This window comes from Trichosurus vulpecula, chromosome 1, assembly GCF_011100635.1.
Source record: "Trichosurus vulpecula isolate mTriVul1 chromosome 1, mTriVul1.pri, whole genome shotgun sequence".
Lineage (NCBI taxonomy): Eukaryota > Metazoa > Chordata > Mammalia > Diprotodontia > Phalangeridae > Trichosurus > Trichosurus vulpecula.
The window spans coordinates 156590334-156615544 of record NC_050573.1 but is presented as its reverse complement, the minus strand read 5'-3'; the positions used below and the strand labels follow the sequence as shown (position 1 = coordinate 156615544).

At 37.2% G+C, this 25211-nt stretch overlaps 1 protein-coding gene across 2 annotated transcripts in view; it reads right to left on the bottom strand.

Moving 5' to 3' along the window:
* RUNX1T1 (RUNX1 partner transcriptional co-repressor 1) overlaps window positions 1–25211 on the bottom strand; it is a 183032-nt gene that overhangs the window by 36355 nt on the left and 121466 nt on the right. For both annotated transcript variants that reach the window (XM_036768921.1, XM_036768928.1), the window contains 2 exons: window positions 22420–22601; window positions 7977–8227 (listed from right to left, as the gene is read on the bottom strand). In XM_036768921.1, the coding sequence (XP_036624816.1) occupies window positions 7977–8227; window positions 22420–22601 (433 nt within the window). The remainder of the gene's footprint in view (window positions 1–7976; window positions 8228–22419; window positions 22602–25211) is intronic.

Below are 25211 nucleotides of genomic sequence, written 5' to 3'. Positions count from 1 at the left end.
TAAAATATCCCTAACAGGTAGCTTCCATTCCCATTTGAATGTGAATTTGTACCAATAGGTCAAGTTTTGGCACACAAACACAAATGCGAGTTTATACTTCTATAAGAACATATTTCTACATGACACTGATATTATTATTATGAAGAAGATATGACATGATATCTAAGCTAATATGAAAAAACTACATTGCACATATCCAAAATTCAATCATCATTACTGAATATGTCATTAGATTTGAGCCAAGAAATACAAAAATTCTCCATTGAAAGTTCAAGAATTTTATTTCACATGAGAAGTAAATCATCATTGCCCTAGAAAGAAGTAAATGTTTTGTCACTGAACAACAACATTAATCACTATGGAATCTAGTTAAGATGTTCATCAAAAAATATGTATCTTACTGAAAGGATATACTATAAGACTCTTTCCAACATATCTGGAAAACTATTGCTCCCCAATAGCTCCATTTACAGGAACAATAGCACAGCATACTTTGTAATCTAAGGAACAACATACCTGGCTATGAATACACCCTATAGGTTTAAAATTAAACACTACTTTTGGATTGCCACTTTTTGAGTAGCCTTTTTCAGCATCGTAAAATTAAAGCTGTCAGGGTTCTTAGACATCATGCAGACCAAGCTCCTAATTTCACATGAAACAATTCAGGTCAGTCAGTGAATATTTTTGAAGGATGTACTATGTACCAGGCATTGTGCTAAGAAGTGCTGGGGGATATCCCTGCCTCATTGAGCTTATAATCTAATGTGGGAACGTGACATACAAAAATGGGGGTAGGGGCAGAAAATGTACTTGCCCAGGGGTATGATGGTTGTCCAGTATAAAGGAGCGGAGCTTGGCTGACTGGGATTTCTTGAAATGGGAGATTTTCTCAGCCCACCAATGCATCAATCAGAAGGACAGAAGGTACTGATGAGGTGTGAGTAGGAAGGCTGATGTAATATCAATGGATGGGGAGTTTCTTGATCCAAAGAGTATAGTGACTTGTCCAATATTACAAAGGTAGCAAGTGGTAGAGTCATGTAATTTGTAATTCAAATCCTCTAACTTCAAAACCAGAGTTCTTTCCACTACCTACTGGCAATGGTTATAGTCTCTTTAACCGCCCTTGAGAGACAACTTTTAGGCTCAAGGTACATTTCCAAGAACAAAGGCTGCCTGTCTTTGGATCTAAAAGTTGGACCACAACTTACTTTCCATTCTGCTAAAATCAAAGTACATGCAACCCAGCATATATTTTTGGCCAAGCAAGGTCATGAAAATTTGTAAGTGACAAACATGATTACATGAAATGATTATCTTTTTTATTCTCTTTCTTAAAAGAGTAATATAAATAACATTTTATGAGGTTCCCATTAAATTAGTAAATATCTTCATGATTTTTTTTAAATGAGTGTTGCCTATTGAGAAAAAAGTAACCTGGTAAAATATTTCTTGCTAATTTGCATAATACTAGCACATGTATAATGGAAAAAGAAGTATTTAGCTATTGCTCTGTTTGTTTTGATTATTTCAAGTTGAAATGTTTGCAAATATGCAATTTTTGTTGACTTATTTGTTGGCTGTGTTTTTTGGGGGAAAAGCATTACTGTTAAAATTAGTCATCGCAGAAAGAACTGCAAAATGATGGAGATGTAAATGTGACAGAAGCAACTTGCATGAGAAGAAATTTTAAGATATCTTTTAAAGGACAAATACTTGCAGAGCTTTTTAAAATTTCAAAAATTCAACAGACAAAATCAATACTACTAAGCGTCCTTGACATTTAGAGGGACATGAGTGAGCAAGCAGCAAGAAGTTGTTTGTAACTTCATTGAATTGATCTGAACTGCTGGTAATAAGCATTTGAGAAACGTTTCTGTGCCCAAGAACTTGCCTTGTCAAACCAAGGAAGAACCAACAGGTCTAACTTGGCTCTTTTTATGTATGGTAACCATCTGTCACAAGAAAATAAAAATGCTTACTCTGGGAGGAAAATTGCAATGCTTTAAAAGTTTATATTTATTCACGTGGTAGATGTGAGGTACAAAACTCCAGAACACATTGCCACTCTTATTGATCTGTAAATGACTATTAAAATGGAAAGAACCAGAGAAAAATCAATCTTAAGAGTCACTGAATAGCAAATTTTAGTTCAATGTAGCTTAGAGGTTTGGTAGAAAATAATCTTAAAATTATGTGCACCTAAATTGGTTAATAAACTTAGAAGAACTGTAAGTTTCTTTTGTAAACTAGGATTACTTTATTACAGAGGTCAATTAGGATGAGAACCCTTCCCTGTTTAAAAAAAAATACATGATAGAAGTTCATATTCTAACTAGGATTAGCAATAAGTCAATCCCTGTACACTCAAAATGGCAGCCTGAGTAACTGGTTCCATCCTTTAAGGGTCAACTTTACACTGACTTACTTCAAGGACTTTTAAAAAGGATCAACACTTTAAAAAAAAGGTCTATTATAACTAAAAGTGTTGATAAAACAATTTAAAGAAAAATAGCTCCTAAAAGGAATCATTCATGTCTTAGGCAACTATATAATTCTTGCATATAAGCAATTAGTTTCTTGCTTCTTAAAATGTCATTTGCATTGGAAATGGTAGCATTTAATTATTAAATACTGTTTGCTACCTGAAATTTAGATGTCATCCAAACCTACCATTTGAATAGCTCTCCATCCTCAAGGGAGAATGAGTGTTTTTAAAGGAAACAGAAGTAAGTCTTCAATGGATGGGGGAAAAGGGACCTGAAGTGACATGGGTCAAATGGGACATGAGACCTATGTTGGAGTAGAAGAATGTTAAAGGAAAAAAAGGAAAAGGGGAGCTATGTTACTAGACCTTAAAAACATATTAGAAGCTCTTCCTGATGAGAAAGCTAATGTTATGTGGAAGAATAAGCTTCTTGTCCTCCAAAGAATGGCATGGTAGAACCACAACAGTGAGAGATGATCTAATAAGGGTGTCAAATGAAAAAAAGATGAACATTAGCAGCTGGTCATTCTCTGCTGAGGGTACTGAGGCAACTAGCTCTGACAACAACCTAGAGGTCTGTTTCCTTCCCAGGAACTGTATCTAGCACATAGAAGAAAACCTCCCAAGACTCATTGCAAAATATAGCAATGACTCACTTCTGGTGATTCATATAGTCACAAATGACATGAGAAGGGATCTAAAACAGGAATGTCAACCATTATGAATTCTTGGGTAAGAAACTAAAGACCATTTGGACAAAGGTTATATTTTCCTCACTGTATTGAAGGCAAGGTATACCCAAAGAGAAATATTAATTTGGAAAGTATTGTCTAAGACTGGGATTTCAATTTTTGGACCATGGCTTAAAATAGAGGGATGACAGATTACGGGCCTACGATGAAGTATACCTAACAAAGGACGTTATGAACATCATTTGCTAAGTCCCGTATGAATGTGATAAATAGTCTTCTTAAAAGTAAAAAGGACAGGATAGGGAGAACACTAATTAAGTACGTAATCACAAATTTAGATACCATAAAGAGAATAAGCAAAAGCAACTGAACTACCCAGAGGTTCATAAGGGACAAAATCCAAGAAAGCAGACAGCACGAAAATCGGTGGCTTCAAATGCCTAAAGTTAAGGCAATAAACATAAGAAATCAGGTAAATTTGACCTCATAAGTATCACTGAGACTTGATGGGATTAAACTCATGACTAGATCATGACCCTGAATAGGTGGGTTTACCTTATTCAAAATGAACACGTTAGGAATTTAAAAAAAAAAGGTACCCACAGTATAGTCATGAAGAAATCTGAGAATTATAGAGAAGGGAAGCATGACAGAGAGCCTCTAGGTGAAGGTCAGCGAAAGGAAAAACAAATGATTTTGAAAGAGGAAACAGATGAGGCGTTTGTGAAACAGATCACAACCTGGCAGGGAGGCAAGACAGAGGGCTTGCAACTTCAATTATATAGATGTATACAGGAGCTCACTCTCTGCCAAAGCAGAGCAGTGAGTAACTTCTTGACTTGCTTTTATAATAATTTTATCCTTCAAAATGTGAAGGAATCAAGAAATGGAAATGCTGTTTTGGATCTTGTTCTCACTAGCAGAGAAAAATTGGTTACTGGGGTGAAAATGATGGGAACCCTGAGAGAAAGAGACCATGTCATCCAAGAATTTGTGAAGGATAGGAAAGGAAATCTAGACATAGTGTGACATGTTCCCCAGAAATGGGGAAAGCAGATTTCAAAGGACTCTGGGGAGAAATATGTAGGATGCCTTACATGAAAACGCTACAGGTGAAGCAGTCAGCCCAGGAAAAATGGAAGATGCTCAAGAATTAAATTTTGAAGACAAAAATTAATCATTCCAATAAGCAGAAAATAACACTCATAGGATTACAAAGCAAACAAATTATATTGAAATAAAGAGCTAAATCTTCCCATCTAAGTTCATGGGGCCCCTGAAAAGAACACATGGATCCCTTGTGGGTCTCTAGACCCAAGGTTAAGAGCTCCTCTAATGCATAAAGCCCTTTTTTATTTCCCAATAGCTAGGGCCCTCCCTTTTAAACTGTTTTGCATTTATTTTCTTTTTATTTATTCTGTGTACACACACACACACACACACACACATACACACACACATTCATTCATATAGTTGTAGTTCCTTATAAGTAGGAGCCATCTCAGTCTTTGTAGTTGTATGCTCAGTAGTTGGCACACAATACTTTGTAAATGCAGGTTGATATTAAGAACAAGTAGGTAAGAAAATTGAATGAAGTACGTGGTCATAATTAGCCTAGAGAAGAGAAAAGCATCTTAGGCCAGGGAAGGGGCAGGGAGGAATTTTCAAAGATTTAAGGAGTCTTCTATGTGAAGAAGGCATTTTAACTGTTCTATCTGACTCCAGTTGGTCAAACCAGGAGCAATGGGTAGAAGTAGCCAATTGCAAACTTTGACTTCATTCCAGGAACAGTTTACTAACAATCAGAGCTTTACAATTATGGAATGGGTTGTGTCTTGAGAGGGGATGAAGTTCTCTCATTTTTGAAGTCTTCAAGCAAAGGCTGGATGAACACTTTTTGGGTATGTCCAAGCGGAGATTACTCTGGGGTATGAGTTGGACTAAATGTCCACTGCAGTCCCTTCCAACTCTCATATATTCTGTGACTTTGAAGCTTATACAAGATGAGTAACTCCTGTTTATCTTAGAATTTGTAATAACTCTTCTCCTATTTAAGTATTTCCAACAATGCCTCATGATAACAAGCTTTCCACAAATGGCATGAGCTAACTACGAAAAGGAAACCCCATGCTGATATACTCAGATTGGCTTTTGTATCAACACATCCCAATTGAGAAGCTACTGTGGCTATCTAAAGGAGTCATAAACAAAGTACTGTGCACCTATCTGAAGGATACATAGACATGGTACCTGAAGAAACACTATAAGGCTTGGCTTTTGGGAAAGCAAAAGTCTAGGCTTAGATAATCTTTAATGTATGGACTAAAGTAGGTGAAAATCCGTGTTAACTCTGGCCTTACCCCCAAACCGTATGCCTGACTTTGGACTGAAGTTTGCACAGAAGGAAAGGACAACTGTCCTTTGCTGCTAATTCTAGGGAAGTCTACCCTCCACTAGGTTTTACTGTTGCTACCTAGAAGCTCTTAATCTGGTAAAAAACAAACAAACAAACAAAAAAAAAAAACTACTTCTTCTACTTTCATTCTCAGCTCATGCCTACAACGGTAGCCCTAAGCAATACCACTACGACTATGACTACCAAATGCTTAGCTACTGGCTAACTGAATTCTCATGCTGTGCTAGATTCAATGTTCTAGATTCCAACAACACCTCCATTTCCTGCTACTTCATAAGCCTCTCTACTAAGCTCCCATTATTCATCTCCTGCCCCCAGAAAAAAAAAAAAAACAAAAAAACTAGTAATTATTTGACCTGGAAGAGTAAGTCATCTCTAGTACATGAAATGGAAGGACAAAAGTTAGGGGAAGGACTGAAAGACCTTGCAATTGGTTTATAGTAAACTTCATTCTCATAAAATTGAAGGACAGGAAGTTGACATTGTCCTAAAGAAATAAACACTACTTTCCCTTAATTTCACTATTATAGTCATTGATTATACACTAAACCCCAATCTGATGATTGACTATGGGAAGGAGCTGACTAGATTCTCAAAGGTGATTCAATTCCAGGAAAATATAAGTTTTTCTTTCCATTTCAATCAAGTTAAAAAGGCTTTAAGTATAAACTCAACAAGAGAATGTGTCAGTAATTAGACAGTGAAATTTTGAAAGGCATTTCTCTACAAGTTTGGCTGCCACGTCAATTAGTAATGTAGTAAAATTATTTACTACAGCACCTGAAAAACCAAAAATTTATTTTTACCAGTGAATAAAGAAGTACCTACACCAGTCAAACAATGAATTTTTATTAATAAAAAATATAAACTGACAAATTTTGTTTTGGTAAAACACTTCTGAACATATGCTCCAAAAGTCTTCCTCCTCCAAAGAACATAGTACATTCCCAGAAAATAGTTTCAACATTTAAGAGAGAGAAGGCACATATATGTATATGTGTGTGTGTATGTGTGTGTGTGTGTGTGTGTGTGTGTGTGTGTGTATTTCCCCTTAACTCTGAAAGTAAGATACTAACATTGACCCTGACTCTTTTATCTGAAAACAATTTTGTTGACTATCCAGAAATCATGGATCTTCTAAGTACTCATTTCACATTAAAACTTACCTTAATAATCTTCCCTCATACTCTGTAGCAGACAATTATTCTGCTGGAGGGCATGTTGGTAACCACCTTTCCTGATGGTTACTAACACTTTTGATATTCAGCAGCATAAAGAATGAAGACAATAGGAGTATGTATAAATATGCTGCAAACTTCTCCCACCAAATATCCTTATTTCTGAGTCAGAACTACAAAAGACCACAGGCATTTCTAAATACGCAAAGGCACGAGATCTCTGGTTAAGTGAAATCTTGCAGCCAGGTGGTACAATAGAGTACTGGTGCAGGAATAAGGAAGACAACAGATTTAAATCCTGGCTTGGCCCTTTATAGCTTACATGACCCTGGGCATTCACTCATCTCTCTAAATCTCCTCATCTGCAAAATGGGGTAATACAGAACTTGTCCTATAGGATTATTAGAAGAATCAAATGAGATAATATAAGCAAACCACTTTGCAAAACTTCAAGTACTATTATATAAAAGCTATTATTCGTATTATTATCATTTATCCATTCACAACCTGGATCACATGCTATTCCCTGTTTTAGGAATATGAAACTTTATGGAACTCGGGACACTAATAAGAATTTTCTACTTGTGCTAATTTTGAAAATTCTTTTAATTATGTAATAAAAAAAACTAAGAGAAACAACAAAGGAAATTTTTTTTCTTTTTAAATCTAAAGGGTAAAGACCCCATAGTGCAAAAAGAAACCAAACAACACCCTACCCCAGAAGAGATCAAAGATTAATTTTTATTAGATTATATCACTGGTTCTTAATCTGGGGATCACAGATTCAGGAGATGGTCCATAAACTTGGGTAGCAAAAAAATTAGAACTTTATTTTCATTCCTCTCTAAATGAAACATGGCATTTCCTTCAATTGTTTTAAAACATTATTTGGAGAAAGAGTTCAGAGGCTTCACCTGAATGCCATGATTAAAAAAAAAAAAAGAGTCAAGAATCCTTGGATTAGATGCTCAACTGGCTGACACTCAAAGGTGCTAAAGGAATTTAAGAGTTTAAGAAAGATACAAGCATGGTGGTTTCTAAAGGGCATATGAATAGCACACAAGTCTCTGAGGAGAGACAATGAAAAAAGAAAAAAAAATTTTCAATTCATTAAGTAATTGAGAGAAGAGTGGAAAACAGTTTGTTGTTTGTTTACTTTTTAAAGAAATGCCTGTAAATGTCAGGACATCCATTCTTACCCATAGGTCTGTTCCTGTCCCTGAGGTCCCTGTGGTTGGGGTGTCGGTAGGAGTCCCTGTAGTGGTGGGCAATGGCCATATCATCCAAACGATAATGCTGAGGCGGCGGTGGGGTGGGGTGAGGCAGGCCATTGGGCTGGTAAGATAAGCCGTTATTTGGACTGTACCGCTGGCCTGGGCTAATAGTGCACGGCCGCTTGCTTGGATGCTCTGAGTGCAAAGGCTCTCTGTCGAAGCCATTTTCTTTGGTTCTAAAGATGGAAAAACAAAAAGAAAGTTTGTTTCATACTTTACTCTGCAACCAGTGCTGTTCAGACACTCACTCCTGTTGGGGTCCTCCTAGACACATTCTTTTGGAGGTCGTTTTGCTGTTGAGAATCTTTCTAAGTTCAGAATTTTAGAAGCATGGCTCATCGGTGAAATCTAGGGAAAGGCCAAAATGATCAGGGAACCAAAGATGTGAGAGGCCATTTCACTTCTCATTAAAGCTAACCTTCACAGCTTCCATTTATTTGGATGGATAACAAAAGATTTACAATCTATATTGCCCTCTGAAGGATGACACTTTAAATCAAAAGGTAAGTTTCTGGTCCTTGAGTACTGGATAGATTTGCTCTTTGACAAATCATTACTGAAAAACAGACAAATAACTCATCAATACCTATATCATTTTTTATTCAAATTTGGGCCAGACATTCATGCAAAGGGAAATTCACATAAAGGAAATGTTAAGTATACATAGAAGAGAATAAGAAGCATTTGTATACCTCATACCACAACAAGAGTAACAAGAAATTCAGAATTTTAGAGATGAGATGAACCTTAAAGGTCATCTATACAACCCACCAGCCCCAACTACCTTCCTTTTTCAAGGAAAAAAACTGTGACCTAGAGAGACAAAGTAATCTACCTGTCCAAGGTCACACTATTAGTTAGTACCAAAGCTGAGACAACCTAGCTGATCCCCTAGCTCAGCTCACTATATGCCACAGTTCTATCATACTGCTACATTGCCTCCATTCATACCTTTTTTGAGATCTTCTTTAAAATCGAATGTACTACATAAATAAGATAATTTTAATATTTAATCCCTAATTCCTTGGTTACCAAGCAAAGTCAGCAATGGGTTAGTTAACAAACATTTGCTAAATGCCTATGTGCCAGGCACTGTGCTAAGCAGAATCGGTAAAAAGCACCCCATGATCTCAAGTAGCTACAATCTTATATAGAGGAGACAATATTAAAAAAAAAAACAGCTATATACAGGATAAACCTGAGATAATCAACAGTGGGGAGACATAGCATTAAGGAAGGGTCAGGAATGGTTTCTTATAGAAGATAAGATTTTACCTGAAACTTAAAAGAAGCCAGGCAGAGATAAGGTGGGAGAGAATTGTGGAGACTGGGGACTGCCAGTCAAAATGTTTGGTATAGGGAAATGGAGTGTGTGGTTTTGTTTCACGAATAAGAAGGCCAGTGTCACCAGACTGCAGAGTACCTCGTGGGGAGGAAGGTATAAGAAGATTAGAAGGTGGGGGATGTCTTCTGGTGATATCTAGACAACAGAGCTAATGGACCCACCCAGAAGGTAAAGAGATTCCATTGGTTAGCTGGTCATATTTCCCCAAAGGAATGTCCCACCATGGAACACTGAGGACAGATGCAATTCTGAAGAGACTGCCACACTAGTACAGAACATACCACGCGCTTTTTGTGTGTTTGTTTGCTAGAAACCTAAGAGCAAAAAAGTCCTTGATAGACCTTTGAAACCTCTTGGAATCAGATCAAAGTGCTGAGATAGATGGAAGATGAGAGAGCTTAAAAGGATCATATAATGAGCTGCTGCTTGAGGAAGCCTCTGAGAAGGATCCTATATCCTGACCATCAACTTCTCCCTTCCTCCTTCAATCTCATTCTCCTCAAAACACTGGTCTATCCAAGAATCTTCTTGGGCTTGATGGCTCCAATGAAGGCATGGCTGAAGCAGGCCTATACTTAAATAAGCCCCCTTGAAGGGCCAATTATAGTGTATTCAAACTTCATTGAGAAGGCCGTTAGAATTGGAGCCAGAAGACATGGGTGCTAATCCTAAAACTGCTACTCTGTGACTTTGGCTGATCTACTTAAATTCTGTGGGACTCGAATCCTTCATTTGTATAAAAAGACCAGGTTGACCTAGATGAATACACTAATATCTTCTTTCTAGCCCTAGACACCATAACTACAAATAGCCTGAATTTTGACATAGCAACCAGAGGAAATCCTGCAATGTTACCAGGAAGTGCTCTATGGCAAGGTGACATAAGGACATAAACCTGAATCACACAAGATAAGAAGGCACATGGACAGGCTACAACTGGCACCAGTGAAGGAAGAATCCGTTGCTGAGATCAGGGACTCAGTAAAATACTGAGAATGCTCCTAAGAACCAAAAAGTAAAGAATAAAAAGACCTATGAATAGCCAAAATAGGCATAGAAATTAGACCTGTTATTGCATTAGCATAATCAATTTCTGGATGAGAAAACTGTCTTCCAATGTAGGTCAGCACCTTTTAGTTACTTCGAGCACAGAAAGGCCATGACTTTACTCAGGATCCAACAACCAGCATGGGTCAGAGGTGAGGCTTGAAACCAGTTCTTCCTGGCTTTGTGTCCCACTCTCTGTAAATCCAGCCATACTGCTTCCTGCGCCTCATGGCCAAAACAGCAATCTCAAATTTCGCACAGGAGAATTCACAGGTACTTTCAACTCAACTCCACTCTTACATTTCAAGGTGCCAACTAGGTCTTGCCACTTGGTATAATGTTAATGGGATAACAACATCTTCCCCACCCATTAATAGGCCTCACATGGAATCCATTGGGGGAGGGACTTGCCTAAAGAGGAGGAAGCTTGTTTGTAGGAAGACTTTCACAGCTATTGGTACTAAGTTGATTAGGCACTGAGTCATGAGGGTTGTGATGCCTTCTAGCTCTGAGAAGTGTATATATACTCTGCGTTGGTACTTTGCTTTGGGAGCCCCCTCATGAGAAGGCCCTTATGATTCCCTGGTCAAGACTCTTGAGTCATATATTCAGACCCCCTGACTGCTCAGATGCACAGGCCTTCTCGATCCAGTGGTGTATGTAAAGTGTATAATAATCTTGCTCTGACTCGGGCAGCCAGAGCCCTGTCTGTTGGTCTTTTTGCTAATTTCTCTGCTTGTATTTTCTCTGACATTCAGGGTGTTGACCCTTCCCCTGAACTAGTGAATGTAATTAAAAGAAGGATTGTTAACCCCTTTTTGAGCAGTCTTTCCTCGAAAAGCAGATTAAAGAACCTGTGCTAGCAGGCTGTCCTGCATACACTAGAATGCTTGCTGCTACACTTGGATATTCTACCAGCATTTCAACATGACACCTAAAATTAAATTACCATATTTCCTGCTCTAACACTACCATGTTCCCAGTGATGCAATTTCATAACCTAAGAGTCATTATCCTTCTCATCTTCCTATCTCCCCCTCCACATTGATATAAAACCAACAGCTAAGTCTTATGCAGTGGAAAGAACAATGTACATGGACTCTAGAAGAGCTTGGTTCCAATCCTATCCTAGATACTTTCTAGCTGTATGACCCTAGGCAAGGCACAACCACTCTATACCTCAAGATTGCTCATTTTCTGCTGAAGGTTTATGTTCAGAATATTTGCCTTTTCCAGTGGATTTTCTAGGCACTATACTTGTAGAAATTTTTTCTCATTCTATACTAGCAACCTCATTTTTTTTCATCTTAGTCACTCTTCTCAGAAAGACCATAGATCCCAACAAAGATTTAGGACTAATGTTCTTCAAAGCTACATGTGATAACTGACTTATTGGCACTTCTTGGTTTTTTAATATGTTGCATAAAACTTTATTTCTTAAATAGTCCTTTCTTCTTGCCATCTTCCACATTGGTACAAACCACTGATGGGGGAAAAAAAAAGTGATTTTTTTCTTCCTTTTTTGTTCTATTTAATCAAAGACACCTTCATATTGACATGCTTCCCCCCATTTCTCCTAGATTCCCAGAGTTGGAAGAAATCCCAGAGGCCACTTACAAATACAACTCACACCTGAATAGGAATTCTTTCTACAACATATCCAACAAACAGTCATCTAATCTTTGTATGAAGGTTGCCTTTGACAGTCTACTCTCTGCAGTTATGTTGGCACTAACTCTGAATTGGTCTTTTCCAATTCTCCAAAGACCTAACATACTATAATGTGAGTAACCAAGTCGATGAACTAGAACACAAAATAATCCTTTCTCTTGTCTGCAACAAATATCACAGAAATGTTTAAGAAGGCACTGAAACTCAGGATAAATGAGATATTCCCTAAAAGGATTTAACGCACCTGACCCAAACAAGTTATAATCCAGGGTCATGCAAGAATATGGCGATATGATTTTTGATTGCTGGTAAGGTTAAAATGATACAGTACTTACAAAGTGCTCTATAAACCTTAATAAACTAGATAAACAGTTATTATAAGAAGGGATATTTTTGTTATTAAAGGGGCTAAAGTCCTAGAGCCAAGAAAAATCTGTACCAACTTCCGAAAAGGTGACATAAGGATGATTCTGAAACTTAGAAGGCTTGCCATAATCCCTGACCAAAGGTTAGAATGGATTATTAACATGGATGAATCATTAAAGAGACAATCAGTCATTATGCCCAGCAGTGTGGCAGAGGGCAAAGAATACCAGACTCGAAAACTAGAATTCAAGCTATGGAACATTTGAGACTTATTAGGTGTTTGATCCTAAGCAAGTCAATTAATATCTCTGTGCCTCAGTTCCCTCATCTCTAAAAGAGGAATAATAAAACTTGCCATACCTAACTTCATTTCCTTTTCAAATTATATTACATCTTTCAAGTTATATGAATGGATGAAATCTGTGTAGGATAACAATATGGTACAGTTCTTAACCCATAATAGTATATCTGCAGAACTGGCTGAATGACTACACCCCAGAAGTACTAAATAACAGATCATATGTTAACCTAATGGGAGGTGGTATATTGTTGGGATTTGTGAAGAGTCCTATTTTATTCAAAGTTGGTTTTTTTTTTCCGCTTGTTTGTTTAATAACTTAGAGCAGGGCTGTCCAACCTAAACCTTGGGTTTTTATTGAAACAACAGACAATATATTTTGATTTGCCATTTTAGTGAGAGCTCTGGGTAGCTCAGCTTCATTTACTGAGGCATTTATGTAAATTTCTATGCTTGTAGGCGGGGCCACAGGACAGCCCTGACTTAGAGGAAGATCAAAATGTTACCCTGAGCAAATTTGCAGATGGCAAGAATTCTGTTAGCTAAGAGAATGGATGACAGAATTAACATTCAACAAGATCTCAATCAGCTGCCAGTGAAATGTAATGTTATGAAATTTAATGGCAATACAGCTAAACTGCAAATACATTTTTAAACTACATATATAATAAAGCTACTGAAAACACTAAATGTATATCTGTAAATGCATAGGCATATGTGTATATACACAAATATGGAGAACAAAAGAGAGAAGTTCCTTGATATCAGACATTATTCCTTTTTATTCTTTGTATGACTACTGCCTGGCACAGTAGGTGCTTCATAAATATTTGTTTACATCTGTATGTCTGTCTGTATGTATGCACTGTTGTGGGGGAATGGAGTTCCAAAGTAATTACTCCTCAGTGAGAAGAATTCCTAAGCATGAACCCTCACTCTTCAGATACAGACAGGCACTGTTTGCTATAACTTATCAGCTTAGAGTTTCCTATGATACAGAGAGATCAAGTGACTTTACGAGGATCACAGTCAGTACATGTCAAAAATGGCTGACTGCCTTCTTTCCTCAACACCATACTGTTCTTTATTTATATATAAATTACATCTCTTATATTTGTTATTAATGACCACATTATCCTTCAATTTGTAATCTTTCCTTTTTTTCTTTTATGCAATCTATGTTAAAAAGACTATATGAAAACAGACCAAAGGAATTAAAGTCAATTATATCTTGCGATTTAAAAAACATTTGTTGCTGTTTCTGTTGAGTTGTTTCAATAATATCCAACTCTTCATGACCCCATTTGGGGTTTTCTTGGCAGAGATATTGGAATGATTTGCCATCACTTTCTCCAGTTCATTTTATAGATTAGGAAACAGAGGCAAAGCAAGTTAAGTGACTTGCCCAGAGTCACACAGCTAGTTAAGTATCTGAGGCCAAATTTTATCTCAGGAAGACGAGTTTTCCTGACTCTAAGCTGAGCACTCTATCCACTGGGCCACCTAGCCGCTGCATTAAAAAAAAACATAACCCATCAAAATTCTTCATTACGTGGAATTATCAGGAAAGTGAGATCCTGAATAAAAGTCTTCTACAAAATTTCAGGGTTTAGATAGATACTATAGACAAATATGGGCACAATTTATCTATATAACTATGCTATGGATAGATATGAATGTGGAAGTTGAAATAATAGTATGAGATGCAGGACAATTTTTCACCGAGGCCTTCAGGTAATCAACATTTTGATACAGTGGTAACTTCCTGTCAAAAGTGACTTTATTCATTCCTCCTTTCAACAAATATTTATTCAACGGAGCACACGCAAATGAATAAGGCATTGCCTTGTCTTTCAGAGGATTCAGAACCAAAAGTGTGTGGGTCTGACACAAGCTGGCTAAATGACCCTGAGAAAATTATTTAATATTTCAGGGCCCTAGGCCAATGGAGTCAAACTCAAATAGAAATCCATTAAACTATGCCTAAGGATCCCTGAAGGATGCACACTGACTTAGAAAACCACAAATAAACATTACTTATATTTTATTGCATTTTTATTTAGTGAAATATTTCTCCATTACATTTTAATCTGGTTGAGAGTGTTTGGCAGCTCTGTTTTAGGGAACTCTTGGAGATAGTACATTGGCGAGAAGGTGCCCACCTATAGTGGCAGAGGTAGTTATATCATTGTTGAGTTCCCTACAGCGATGACATCATAGGCCCAATCACTGTTCTTTCCCTCAAGGCATTTAAAAGGTTGAAAAGAGCTAGACTACACAAAAGAATGGAGTCCATAGAGTTGCAGAGTCAGAGAACCAAAAGAAGGAGAGTATTCCAGCACTGTTAAGGCATGGAGCATGTAGGTAAGGAAGCAATGTGGAGAAAAAGAATACAAACTCTAAAATTTGCAAATGAAGAAACTAAGACCCAGAAAGGTCAAGTAATTTGGTTACTGTCAGAAAGGCAGTCACAGACCTGGGACTGGAACCCAAATCCTTTGCCTTCAATTCTAGCCTGTCTTCCATTGTACGATCCTGCCCCTTTGAAAGACAGATCAGGGCTAGATGAAGGTCTTTAAATTAAATTAAATCAAGAGTAGATGAGGACCTTTAAAAAAATTGTTTTCTATAAAGTACCCATTCTTTTTTTCTAAAATTACAAGGTAAAAAAATTTAAGCATGTGAAACTACATGAATCAACCCATATTTCAGCAGGTCCATTTTAGAACACTTAAAGCTTAAGCAGATACCACAGCTTTAGTAATAATGTGTTGACAGTCAATAGATCCCATAATTCTTACCTAAAGCTTGGCTAAAAAACCTTCTTCTGAACTACAGTATAAAGAAATCATTAATTGGCAAAAATGAAAAAAAAATCCACTTTAAGAGGTACTGTTATGAATACTAAATCCCACTAATTCAAGTAACATTTGAGTCCAAACAGCCAAATTCTTTGTGGTCTCCCTCCCTCCCTCCCTCCCTCCCTCCACTTTCAAACTTATTCCTTAATTCAAGAAATTTGGCAATCCCCAGTGGGTTCTCTACTCCTAAAGAGCTTTACGTAGTTCTTCAATATAGCACTAGTCATAGTTGTGGTAGTGGGCAGGTATTCTGTTAATATGGATGACTGTGTAATAAGACAACATATAATAAAGCTATTATATTTTGCATTATATAACTTTTCCCCCAAAATAAGGGTAAGTCTTTAAAAATTCTCCTTTGAACTGGTCTCATTGTGTTTTCTCTGCTATTTAGTCACACGTTGCTTATCTAAATTTCCATTAGATAAGAGAATCAGATCTGGCTGCGACAATAGCCACATCTCTAGAGAATTTATCAACTTTTACCTCTCTGAGCCTTGTGTTTAAAGCAAGACACTAAAAATAAATTCCTTGAGATTCCCTCTAAGATATGTTCCTAGGAATCCAAAGGTGTATTACCACAGAACCATCTTTAGTTTTTACAGAAGATTAATGAAATTATCCCAACTTCGCAGTCCATGTAATAAAATTAATGTATTCAAGTGTTGGAAGGAAAGACTGTACCTTAAGATGTGCATTTATTTTTAAAACTGATGTTTAATAGAGAAAATAAAAGGAAATGTTGCATTTTAAAATGCGCATTTATGGGAAGAAATTATATTTAATGGAGGAATTTTTGCTTATTTCAAGTAATTTCAAGTACAATAAAAGAAAAATGCCTCTCTCCAAAGACATTGGGCATTCAGGACAATTTCCTGAACAGGAAGTAAAACAAAGAAGTCATGAGTAAACAATAAGGTATTGATAATGATGAGGATGTAAAAAGATCTTTGTTTTCAACTACTGCCATAGGGCTAGCACTCCTCCTCTGACACCTTGCTAGAAAAGGGAGGGTGGGGGAAGAGAGGAGAGAAGGAAACTCTCAAAACTTTTCAATACTCTAAGGCCTTGTAGAAACTTGACATGGTATACTTGTTCTTCCACCCAACTTCCCAATCTTTATGGAAGTGAAATGATGCATTTCATGAGTCATCTCGGTGAGTAGTTTTAAAAGAGTGTTCTTAACCTCTCACCCTTACCTCTTGTGAACTTTTCACTTCATTTAAAAAAAGGTACATGCTTATGTTCTCCAGACTCGAAGGGCAAAAAGAGATTCCAATGACAGAATGGCAAAGGAACCCAAATAATCTACCTTTCATCTGTTTAGAAAACACGGAAATTACATTTTATGTCTTAGTTAGTTTTTTTCCTCCCAGTATTTTAGACTAAAGGGCCAGACTAATTTTTATGCTGAGAAAAAAGGGAGGTAATTTCATTCCTGTCTATGTATTCCTACAACACCTAGCACAATCTGGCACAAAGTAAGCCCTCCATAAATGTTCATGGGAGTGAAAATTTTAAATGCTTTTTTTTCCCAGTTTGGGGCACACAGTATTCTAGAACTGTACAACAAACAACACAGCTGCTCAGGGAGCCCCTCTCCAGAGTGAAATAAAAATAGAAATAGATCAAATCTCACTTTTTCACACTGAGAAAACCATTTTCATCAATGGCCCTAGAGGACTCACTTCTCCGTAAATAACAATAGTTGTTAAATAAAACATAACCAGTCACTCTCCTATTTAAGGCAAGTAGAAAAACAGAAGTGGATTCAATTTGCCAAAACTTCCTTCCCAAAAGCTGAAGAATGACTAATAGATTAAATCAGCGGTCTCAGGATTGAAGCCGCCAAAGTTGTAAACAAAAATAAAGGGAGCGCTTTTGTCCGTGACATGTCAGGAACAAATTACCCAAATGTGTTTTCTCCTCCTCAGGTGTCAGTTTCTTCCCTCTGTCAGTGACTGACGGCTCCCAGTGTTATTGCAGAAACAGATTGATCTTTTTAATGAGCCAGTTTAATAGACTCCAAAATCTCACCGTGGCTGCTCATCCATGTCAGACCATATGCACCAACAAAACATTCAGTAAAACAAAACAAAAACCAAAAAAAAAAAAATCCAAAAAACAAAACAACAACAAAAAAAGCTTCGCTGTCAGACACTTCTATACTCTATAAAATTGCATACTGTAGATTTGGATGTACAGATAAATAACTAGCAAAAGGGAAAATGCAAATGCAAACAAGATGCAGAAAATGTATGCAAAAAAAAATGCTGTCGAGGACCATATTTTCTTGGATCTGCTCAAATTCCCATAAGATACAAATGTATTTACACAACACATTCTCATCACCCCTCCTTCTAACTCTGAGGGGATGGAAGAGAGAGAATCATTTAGCATCTTGCCTTCATAATACATATTTCAGAATTATAAGACTCTAAGTTCAGCCCATGGATCACTGTGTAAACCTTAACTTCAGTGACCACTCACGCTGAGGAAAAAAAGAGATGTCAGGTTCCCCCAAATATAAGAGAATTTTGTATGCATAAATACTGGTATCCATGGCTATCATTTTTCATTAAAATACAATTCTGGGGAGAGCTAATTAGTTCTGTAAAATTGAAGGTACATTTTCCCACTTCTGTAGTGTTTTGGCTAGCTTTTACATAGAGTTCTCGATGCAAATTTTGTTATGAAGAAAGCCGAAATCCAAATTATGTATCAACAGAAAATGTTGTTTATGATCATTGAAGTAAGAGAATCCCAAACTATGATGCTCTTAGGTTGTCTGCTCTGAAATAACCTCTGCTTACAGAATACTCATACTTATTTTGATGACCTGATAGCGTCATCCTGTCATGATCTATACCTCTCAAGTGTCAAACATTTTATCCTCTTTTCCAGTACAACAGTGGAATACCTATGCCAATAGAATGGATGTGAGCTAGATGACAGAATTGATAGGTGGCTCCTGAACTAGTTGAATGACCATACTGAAAGAGTAGTCATTAAATATTTGATATCAACTTGGAAGTCCCCAGGAGAAAGCCACAAGGATCTGTGCTTGGCTCTGGCTGTTCAACACTTTTATCAATGACTTGAATAATGCCACAGATGGCATACTTACTGAAGTGGTAGAAGCCACAAAACTAGAAAGGAGAGGTAACACATGGGAAAATTCTTGGGATACAAGGAGATCTTGAAAGACTAGAACACTAAGTCAAATCTAGTAAGACGAGATCTAATTCAGACAAATGTAAAAAAACCTTAAACACAGTTAGCCCCAAAATGGTTTTCACAAATATGAGATAGGAGAGATATGCCTCCAAAGGAGTTCATTTGAAAAAAAGTCTGGGGGGTTAGGAATCCAATCAACCAACAGCAAGAAGTAGATGCCCCCCCCAAAAAACAAAACCCTAATATGATCACCAGTAGCTTTAAGCAAGGCATTGAATCCAAAACTAGTCTGATGATAGTCCTGCTGGATTCTTCCTAAATAGACCATATTTGGAATCAGAGAAGAGTGCTGAATGTCCTAAAGATTATGTACCAGATGACCAAAAGCAGGAGCTGGACATGTTTAGCCTGGAGAAAAGAAGACTCAGAAAGGTCATGATAGCTGTCAGCATCAAGTATCTGGAAAGTCATATGAAAAAGGGACTTAAATTTTTTTTTCTGACTGGGGCTAAAGGGCCCAATTGTAGTAATTGTTCAAAATTAAAGAGATTTTGAGATGACATAAGGAAAAGATATCCTCTAACAACTAGAGCTACCAAAAAGTAGAATGTGCTGTTTCAGAAGGAAGTTTGGTCACCCTCATTAGAGGTCTTCAAAAAAAGAACAGAAAGACACTTCTTGGATGTGTTATAGGGAGGATTTTGATTCATGTTCAAGTTGGACTAGATGGTTTCTAAGGTCTCATTTTAACTCTGAAATTCCATGGTGGCCATCCTCAATCCACTATCTGGATGTAAATTGCTAGGTTTTTAGATCAATGTAACATTTGGGGATAATCTATCCTTAAGATAGTTTAGCTTCCTCACTTGGATATCATGAAAATATTGCCCTTAGTTACTAGCACTAAGGATTTTCCATTCCATTAAACAATTTATTAAGCATCTACAACGTACACTGCTAGATTCTAAAGATATAAAGATCTATATACTGTTTACAAAGAGCTTCTAATGGTGAAAAATTTAATAAGGAATGAATAATTCAGAGTTGTAAGGGACTTTAGAGGTCATCTAATACAATGCCTCCTCCTCCCACTAGCTTTACAGATGAGAAAAGCAAGTATTTGAAAGCATAATTACTGCCAAGCATCACATAGCCAATAAATGTCAGAGACAGGATTTGAACCCAGGATTTTCTGATTCAAAGTCTAGCACTCTAGGCACTACACTACTAAGCTACCTAATATGGGGTAAATACAAATAATTAGCATACAAAGAGCTGTGATGAATACAAAGGAAAAGTCCAGGCAAAGCAAGAGAAGAATTCTGAGGAAGCATTCCTCAAATGTGATGGGGGAAAAAAGTCTTCTTCAAGAAGGTAGTGTCTAAGTAGGGTCTTAAAGGAAAAGGAAAGAGAGTCTTCACTATGTAAAGATTATGAAGAGTTAGTACATTTCAGACATGGGAAAATGTTCTCAAAGCACATGCATGGATATGAGAGAAAACAGGAAAAAAAGACTTGAATCTAGTTTGGATGAAACACAAAAATAGGAAATAGTTTAAGAAAAATGGCCAAAATGGTAGGTTTGACTTAGACAATGGAATCTTGAATGCCAGCCTCAAGACTGATATGTTACTGGATAAACGAGAAGTTACTAAATGTTTTTGAATAGAGAACTGTTGTGATCAAAGTGGTAAAGGGGACTAGGTTCACCGAATACTCAAATGTGACAAAGAAAATATTTGTAGGAATAAGAAATTATCAGTGATAGGAAATTGAAGATGGTTCAGAATGTCAGGTTCAGAATATGTCAGAAGTGGTCTGATATTTAATCAGTCAATTAAAAAAGCCTTTATCAATTACTTATTATGCGCCATCCATTAGGTTACATGATGGGGATACAAAGAAAAAGAAAACTATTTAGAAATGAGTGAAGCAAGAAGTCAATCTCAAACAGAAAAGACCTGTAATAATTTTGAAAATAGCACCAAAATTTCCAAGATTGAACTGATAAGAATTGTATGATAAAAATGAGTAACAAAGCTGTTAATTTTAATAGATCTCTATGTGGTCAAGCAGCTGGTAAGCTTAATAGCTTCCATGCCTTTCAAGAGTTTTCTCACCAACTGTATTCCCTTTATGCTAATATGCATAAATGAATAAAACACATTCCTCAAGAAGTTTTCATTCTAATGGATAGAATAAAAAATATATGCATGAATAGCAGAAGATGAAATATCATAAAAGAGCCAGGTACAAAGTTTGGGTTTTTTTTTGCTATTGTTTTTTGGAGGGGGGAAGGCAGGGCAATTGGGGTTAAGTGACTTGCCTAAGGTCACACAGCTAAGTGTGTCAAGTGTCTGAGATGGCATTTGAACACAGGTCCTCCTGACTCCAGGGATGGTGCTCTACTCACTATGCCACTTAGCTGTCCCCAGGTACAAAGGTTTTAAAATGGAAAATTACAACCTAGATAAAGTAGGGCAGTGAGAGAAATCAAGATGACTTCAAGGAAAATGTGGCATTTGATTTTGGTTTTCAAGGATGGCCAGGATCTCAATAGGTATAAATGAAGAAAAGGAGATGATGGAAGGCAATGAGGTGGCAAGACAAAGGACACGTACAGGAAAAAGTAAATAGGCCAGTTTGGCAGAAGCCTAGATTAGCAGAACAATAATATGTATGTTTCAGGTCAGACACAGTGATTTGTGCAGTAAATGTTGAATGATTTGGGGGAAAAAGCATCAGTAATAACGCCATACTCTGTAAGTGCCTCCTAATCCATCTTTATTTCCATTCAGTAAAGACAAGTAAGAAGGAGAATCAATGTCTTGGGTCAAAGAAAGGTACCCACTATCTTCCTTCTAACACGGAGACTACAAGTTAAAAGTCAGTATGTTTTTGCTACTGCAAGGGACATTCTGGGGGAAAAAAACGAGGAAAAGGGGTCAAAAATAGACTTAGAAGTACACTAAAGAACAAAGAAACGCATAAAAACAGAAAACTCAGAACAGTTAAAAGGAAAAGGATTGGAAAAGTGGGTAGGATGGAATGCTGCAGAAAATGACAATTTAGCCATAATAGGTGAAATTTTAAAAGCACTTTTTAGTTTACAAAGCATTTTACATGGTTTTGCTCACCTGATCCTTACTATAATTTTATTAGGAAGGTAAAACAGATATTATTCTCCTAGTTTGACATAGGAAGAAAATGAGATGCGGATGGGTTAAAGGCTCTTGCCCATGGTCACAGAGCTCATAAGCATCTTAACTGGGATTCAAACTCAAGTTTCCACTAAGTCTGCATACCTTCTCTACACCCCCCTCCAGATTAAGGGTAACCCACTCCCTACAATGTTAGGGAATAACACAGCAAGATTCATGTGTATTTTTAACTTTAATTACAAAGAGCTTGTCCAAACTCCAAGTATCAGGAGTCCAAGGCAACCTGACCCTCAGAATCAGCTGGCCTTGCCAAAACCCTTCTAGCTCTGTATCTATGATGCTATGATCCTATGACAGACAGTAGCATCACTGGCTACATCTGACTCCTTCAGGAACATGAAAAGGCCATCCCCTTGGGTGGATTTCTCTCAGCTCCTCTCACCTGTCTGGAGTTCGCCTCTTCCCGTTTTCGTTCACATCGAGAAGCAGCTCTGAGGAATCAACTGGTGAGGTGGTGTTGGCATCCAGAAGCAGCTGTTCATGTTGAGCGAGGTACTGGGCAGGGTTCTGTTTGGCCAGTCTTGCGCAGTGCAGGAGCTCCCGTTGTAGAAGGGGGAGGTTGGCCTGCAAAAGCATTTCAGAAAGAAGAAAAAGATGGGCCAGGCTGTTCCATCTGGGACTGACCAACTGCATCCCACTGCAGACAATGTCTGAGCTGGCTGAGCTAAAGAAAACCACCTTCTCTTTTAAGCCTAAGTTTTCAAGATGCCAGGCATGAACACTTGTGCCTAAGACTGTGTGAAAACATAACCTGATGTATCTATCAGCTACATCTTCTATTCCCAATAATCAGCACTCCAAACTACATATAAATCCATGATGGCAACTGGAATAAAGAAAAAAAGGCCTAAGTAGGACAAGATTTTCAAGTTATTCAAGATCATAGCACTGTCCCAGGGGAGCTAATGACAAGCCATGATAGGAATGGATATATGAAGTACTCATGCCATATTTAAAATACAACTCTATTTTTACAAAAAAATATTTTGTTAAGTACCTATGTGCCAGACACTGTTTTATGTACTGGGGATACAAATACAAAGAATGAAACAATTCATACTCTCAAATAGCTTACACTCTAATATATACAATATCTATCTATGTGCATATATATACACATATATATACATATACATATATATGTGTGTGTGTATGTATGTATATATATATATATATATATATATATATATATATACACAGAGAGAGAGAGAGAGAGAGAGAGAGAGAGAGAGAGAAAGCATAAATATAAAGAGAACAGATACAAAGAAATACAAGGTAGTTAGAGAAGGAAGGAAGGTACTGCTAGTTGCGGGGAGTCAGGATAGGCATACAGAAAATAATGCTAGAGCTGAGCCTCATAGGAAGAAAGGGATGTTATAAGGTAGAAATAAAGAGGGAGTTCCTTACAGGCATGGGAGATGGCCAGTGCAAAGGCATGGGAATAAGATATCACAAAGAATATTCTCTAAAACATTCAAACATAATAAAATGAGGTTTAGCTTTCCTTCAAGGATCAACTCAAAGGCTACAGGAAGCCTTTCTGAAACCTCCTAGTTCTTAGTGGTCTCTCCTTCCAGCTTATCTGCCTACTTACATGCCCTTTTCCCTCAGTAGCATGTATTCTCTTTCAGGACAGGGACTGTTTTCCATCCTGTTTTTTTTTTTATTATTCTAGCACCTAACATAGCATCTTGGTAGTTCATTAACACATAACAATAAGAGTGGATGTACTGAATTGGATTTGTCACCTTCTGTTTACTAGTGCCTTTGATATGTGCATAAATGTTTTCATCATCAGAAATATCCTAATATTTAAGTAATATCTTGGGAATAAAAGTCTGACATCTTGGTTGTTTTCTGTACCAAACAGATCTCTGGGGGTGGGGGGAAGAAGAGAAGGAGAAGGTGGGAGGGAGAGAGAGAGGGAGAGAGAAAGAGAGAGATTCAGATGAAGCAATATATCCAAAGGTCTAACAAATTCTAGAGAAATTCTATCACTTGGAGGTAACTGAGCTATTACTAAATTAAAATTTCAAGTTCTACAAAAATGATAGCCAAGACATGGGTTATTCATGATGATCTCACATACTAGCTTTAACCAGAATTATAAGAGTTATATTATCTTAAGGCAAAAAAAAAAAAACCCAAAAGTATATCAAAGTCGTAGCTAAGCGGTAGAATGAAGAATAATTAGGTGAACTGCTCCTGGTTTATAATTTTGTTTCAGATAGGGGAAACTGAGGCAAAAGTGTATAGTGGGTAGAGTTAAGGTTTCCTGACAGCTAAATCAATGATTCCTTTGTATCAGGTCCACTCCAGCATAGTGGTTCTTAATAAGAAATCACCCAAAACTTGTCCTAAAAATTCTTTAATGTAGGTGAAAAATTGTCTACAGACATTATCCTGGTTAAAGGATTTTTTTTCAAAATAACAAACAGTCCATAAAGATAAAATTTCAATATTTTCACAGAATTTTAAAGTTGGAAGACAACTCAGACCTATATTATCCAATGTGGATCTGAAGAAGAATCCACTCTTCCACATAGGGTCACTCAGTCCCCACGTAAAGACAATGATATGTCAGTTGTCCTTTGGATACAAGCACTAATTATCGGTCAGCTTTTCCAGGCATGAGACATAATCCTCTCATTTTTCTCTGCTGCTTTGATGCACTGTTCCTAGCTCTACCCTCCATAGCACTTCTTAAATTTAACAGGTCTTCTAACTGGTCCCTCATCCTTCAGTCTCCCTTGAATCCAATCAATTTTCTACACAGCTGCCAAAAATGACCTTTATAAAGCATGGATCTAACCATGTTGCGCCACCTGCTCAACGAACTCCAGTGGCTCCCTATTACTTCCAAGATCAAATAATAAAAGTCCTCTATTTGGCATTTAATTGCTTTTCACAAGCTGGACACTTCTATTTCTAGTCTTCTCACATTTTACTCCTTGCATACTCTTTACAATACATTGGTATCAGCCTATGTGCTCAGGCTCTACTTTGCTCTGCTATCCTGTCTTGCCTGGAATGTTCTAACTCCTCATCTCTGCCTCTTGACACCACTGGCTTCTTTTTTAAGACCCAACTCAAAACACTATCTTCTGCAGGAGGCCTTCCTGGTCTCCACAGCCACTTGAACCTTCTCTAAGTTTACTCTGTTTCTACTTTGAA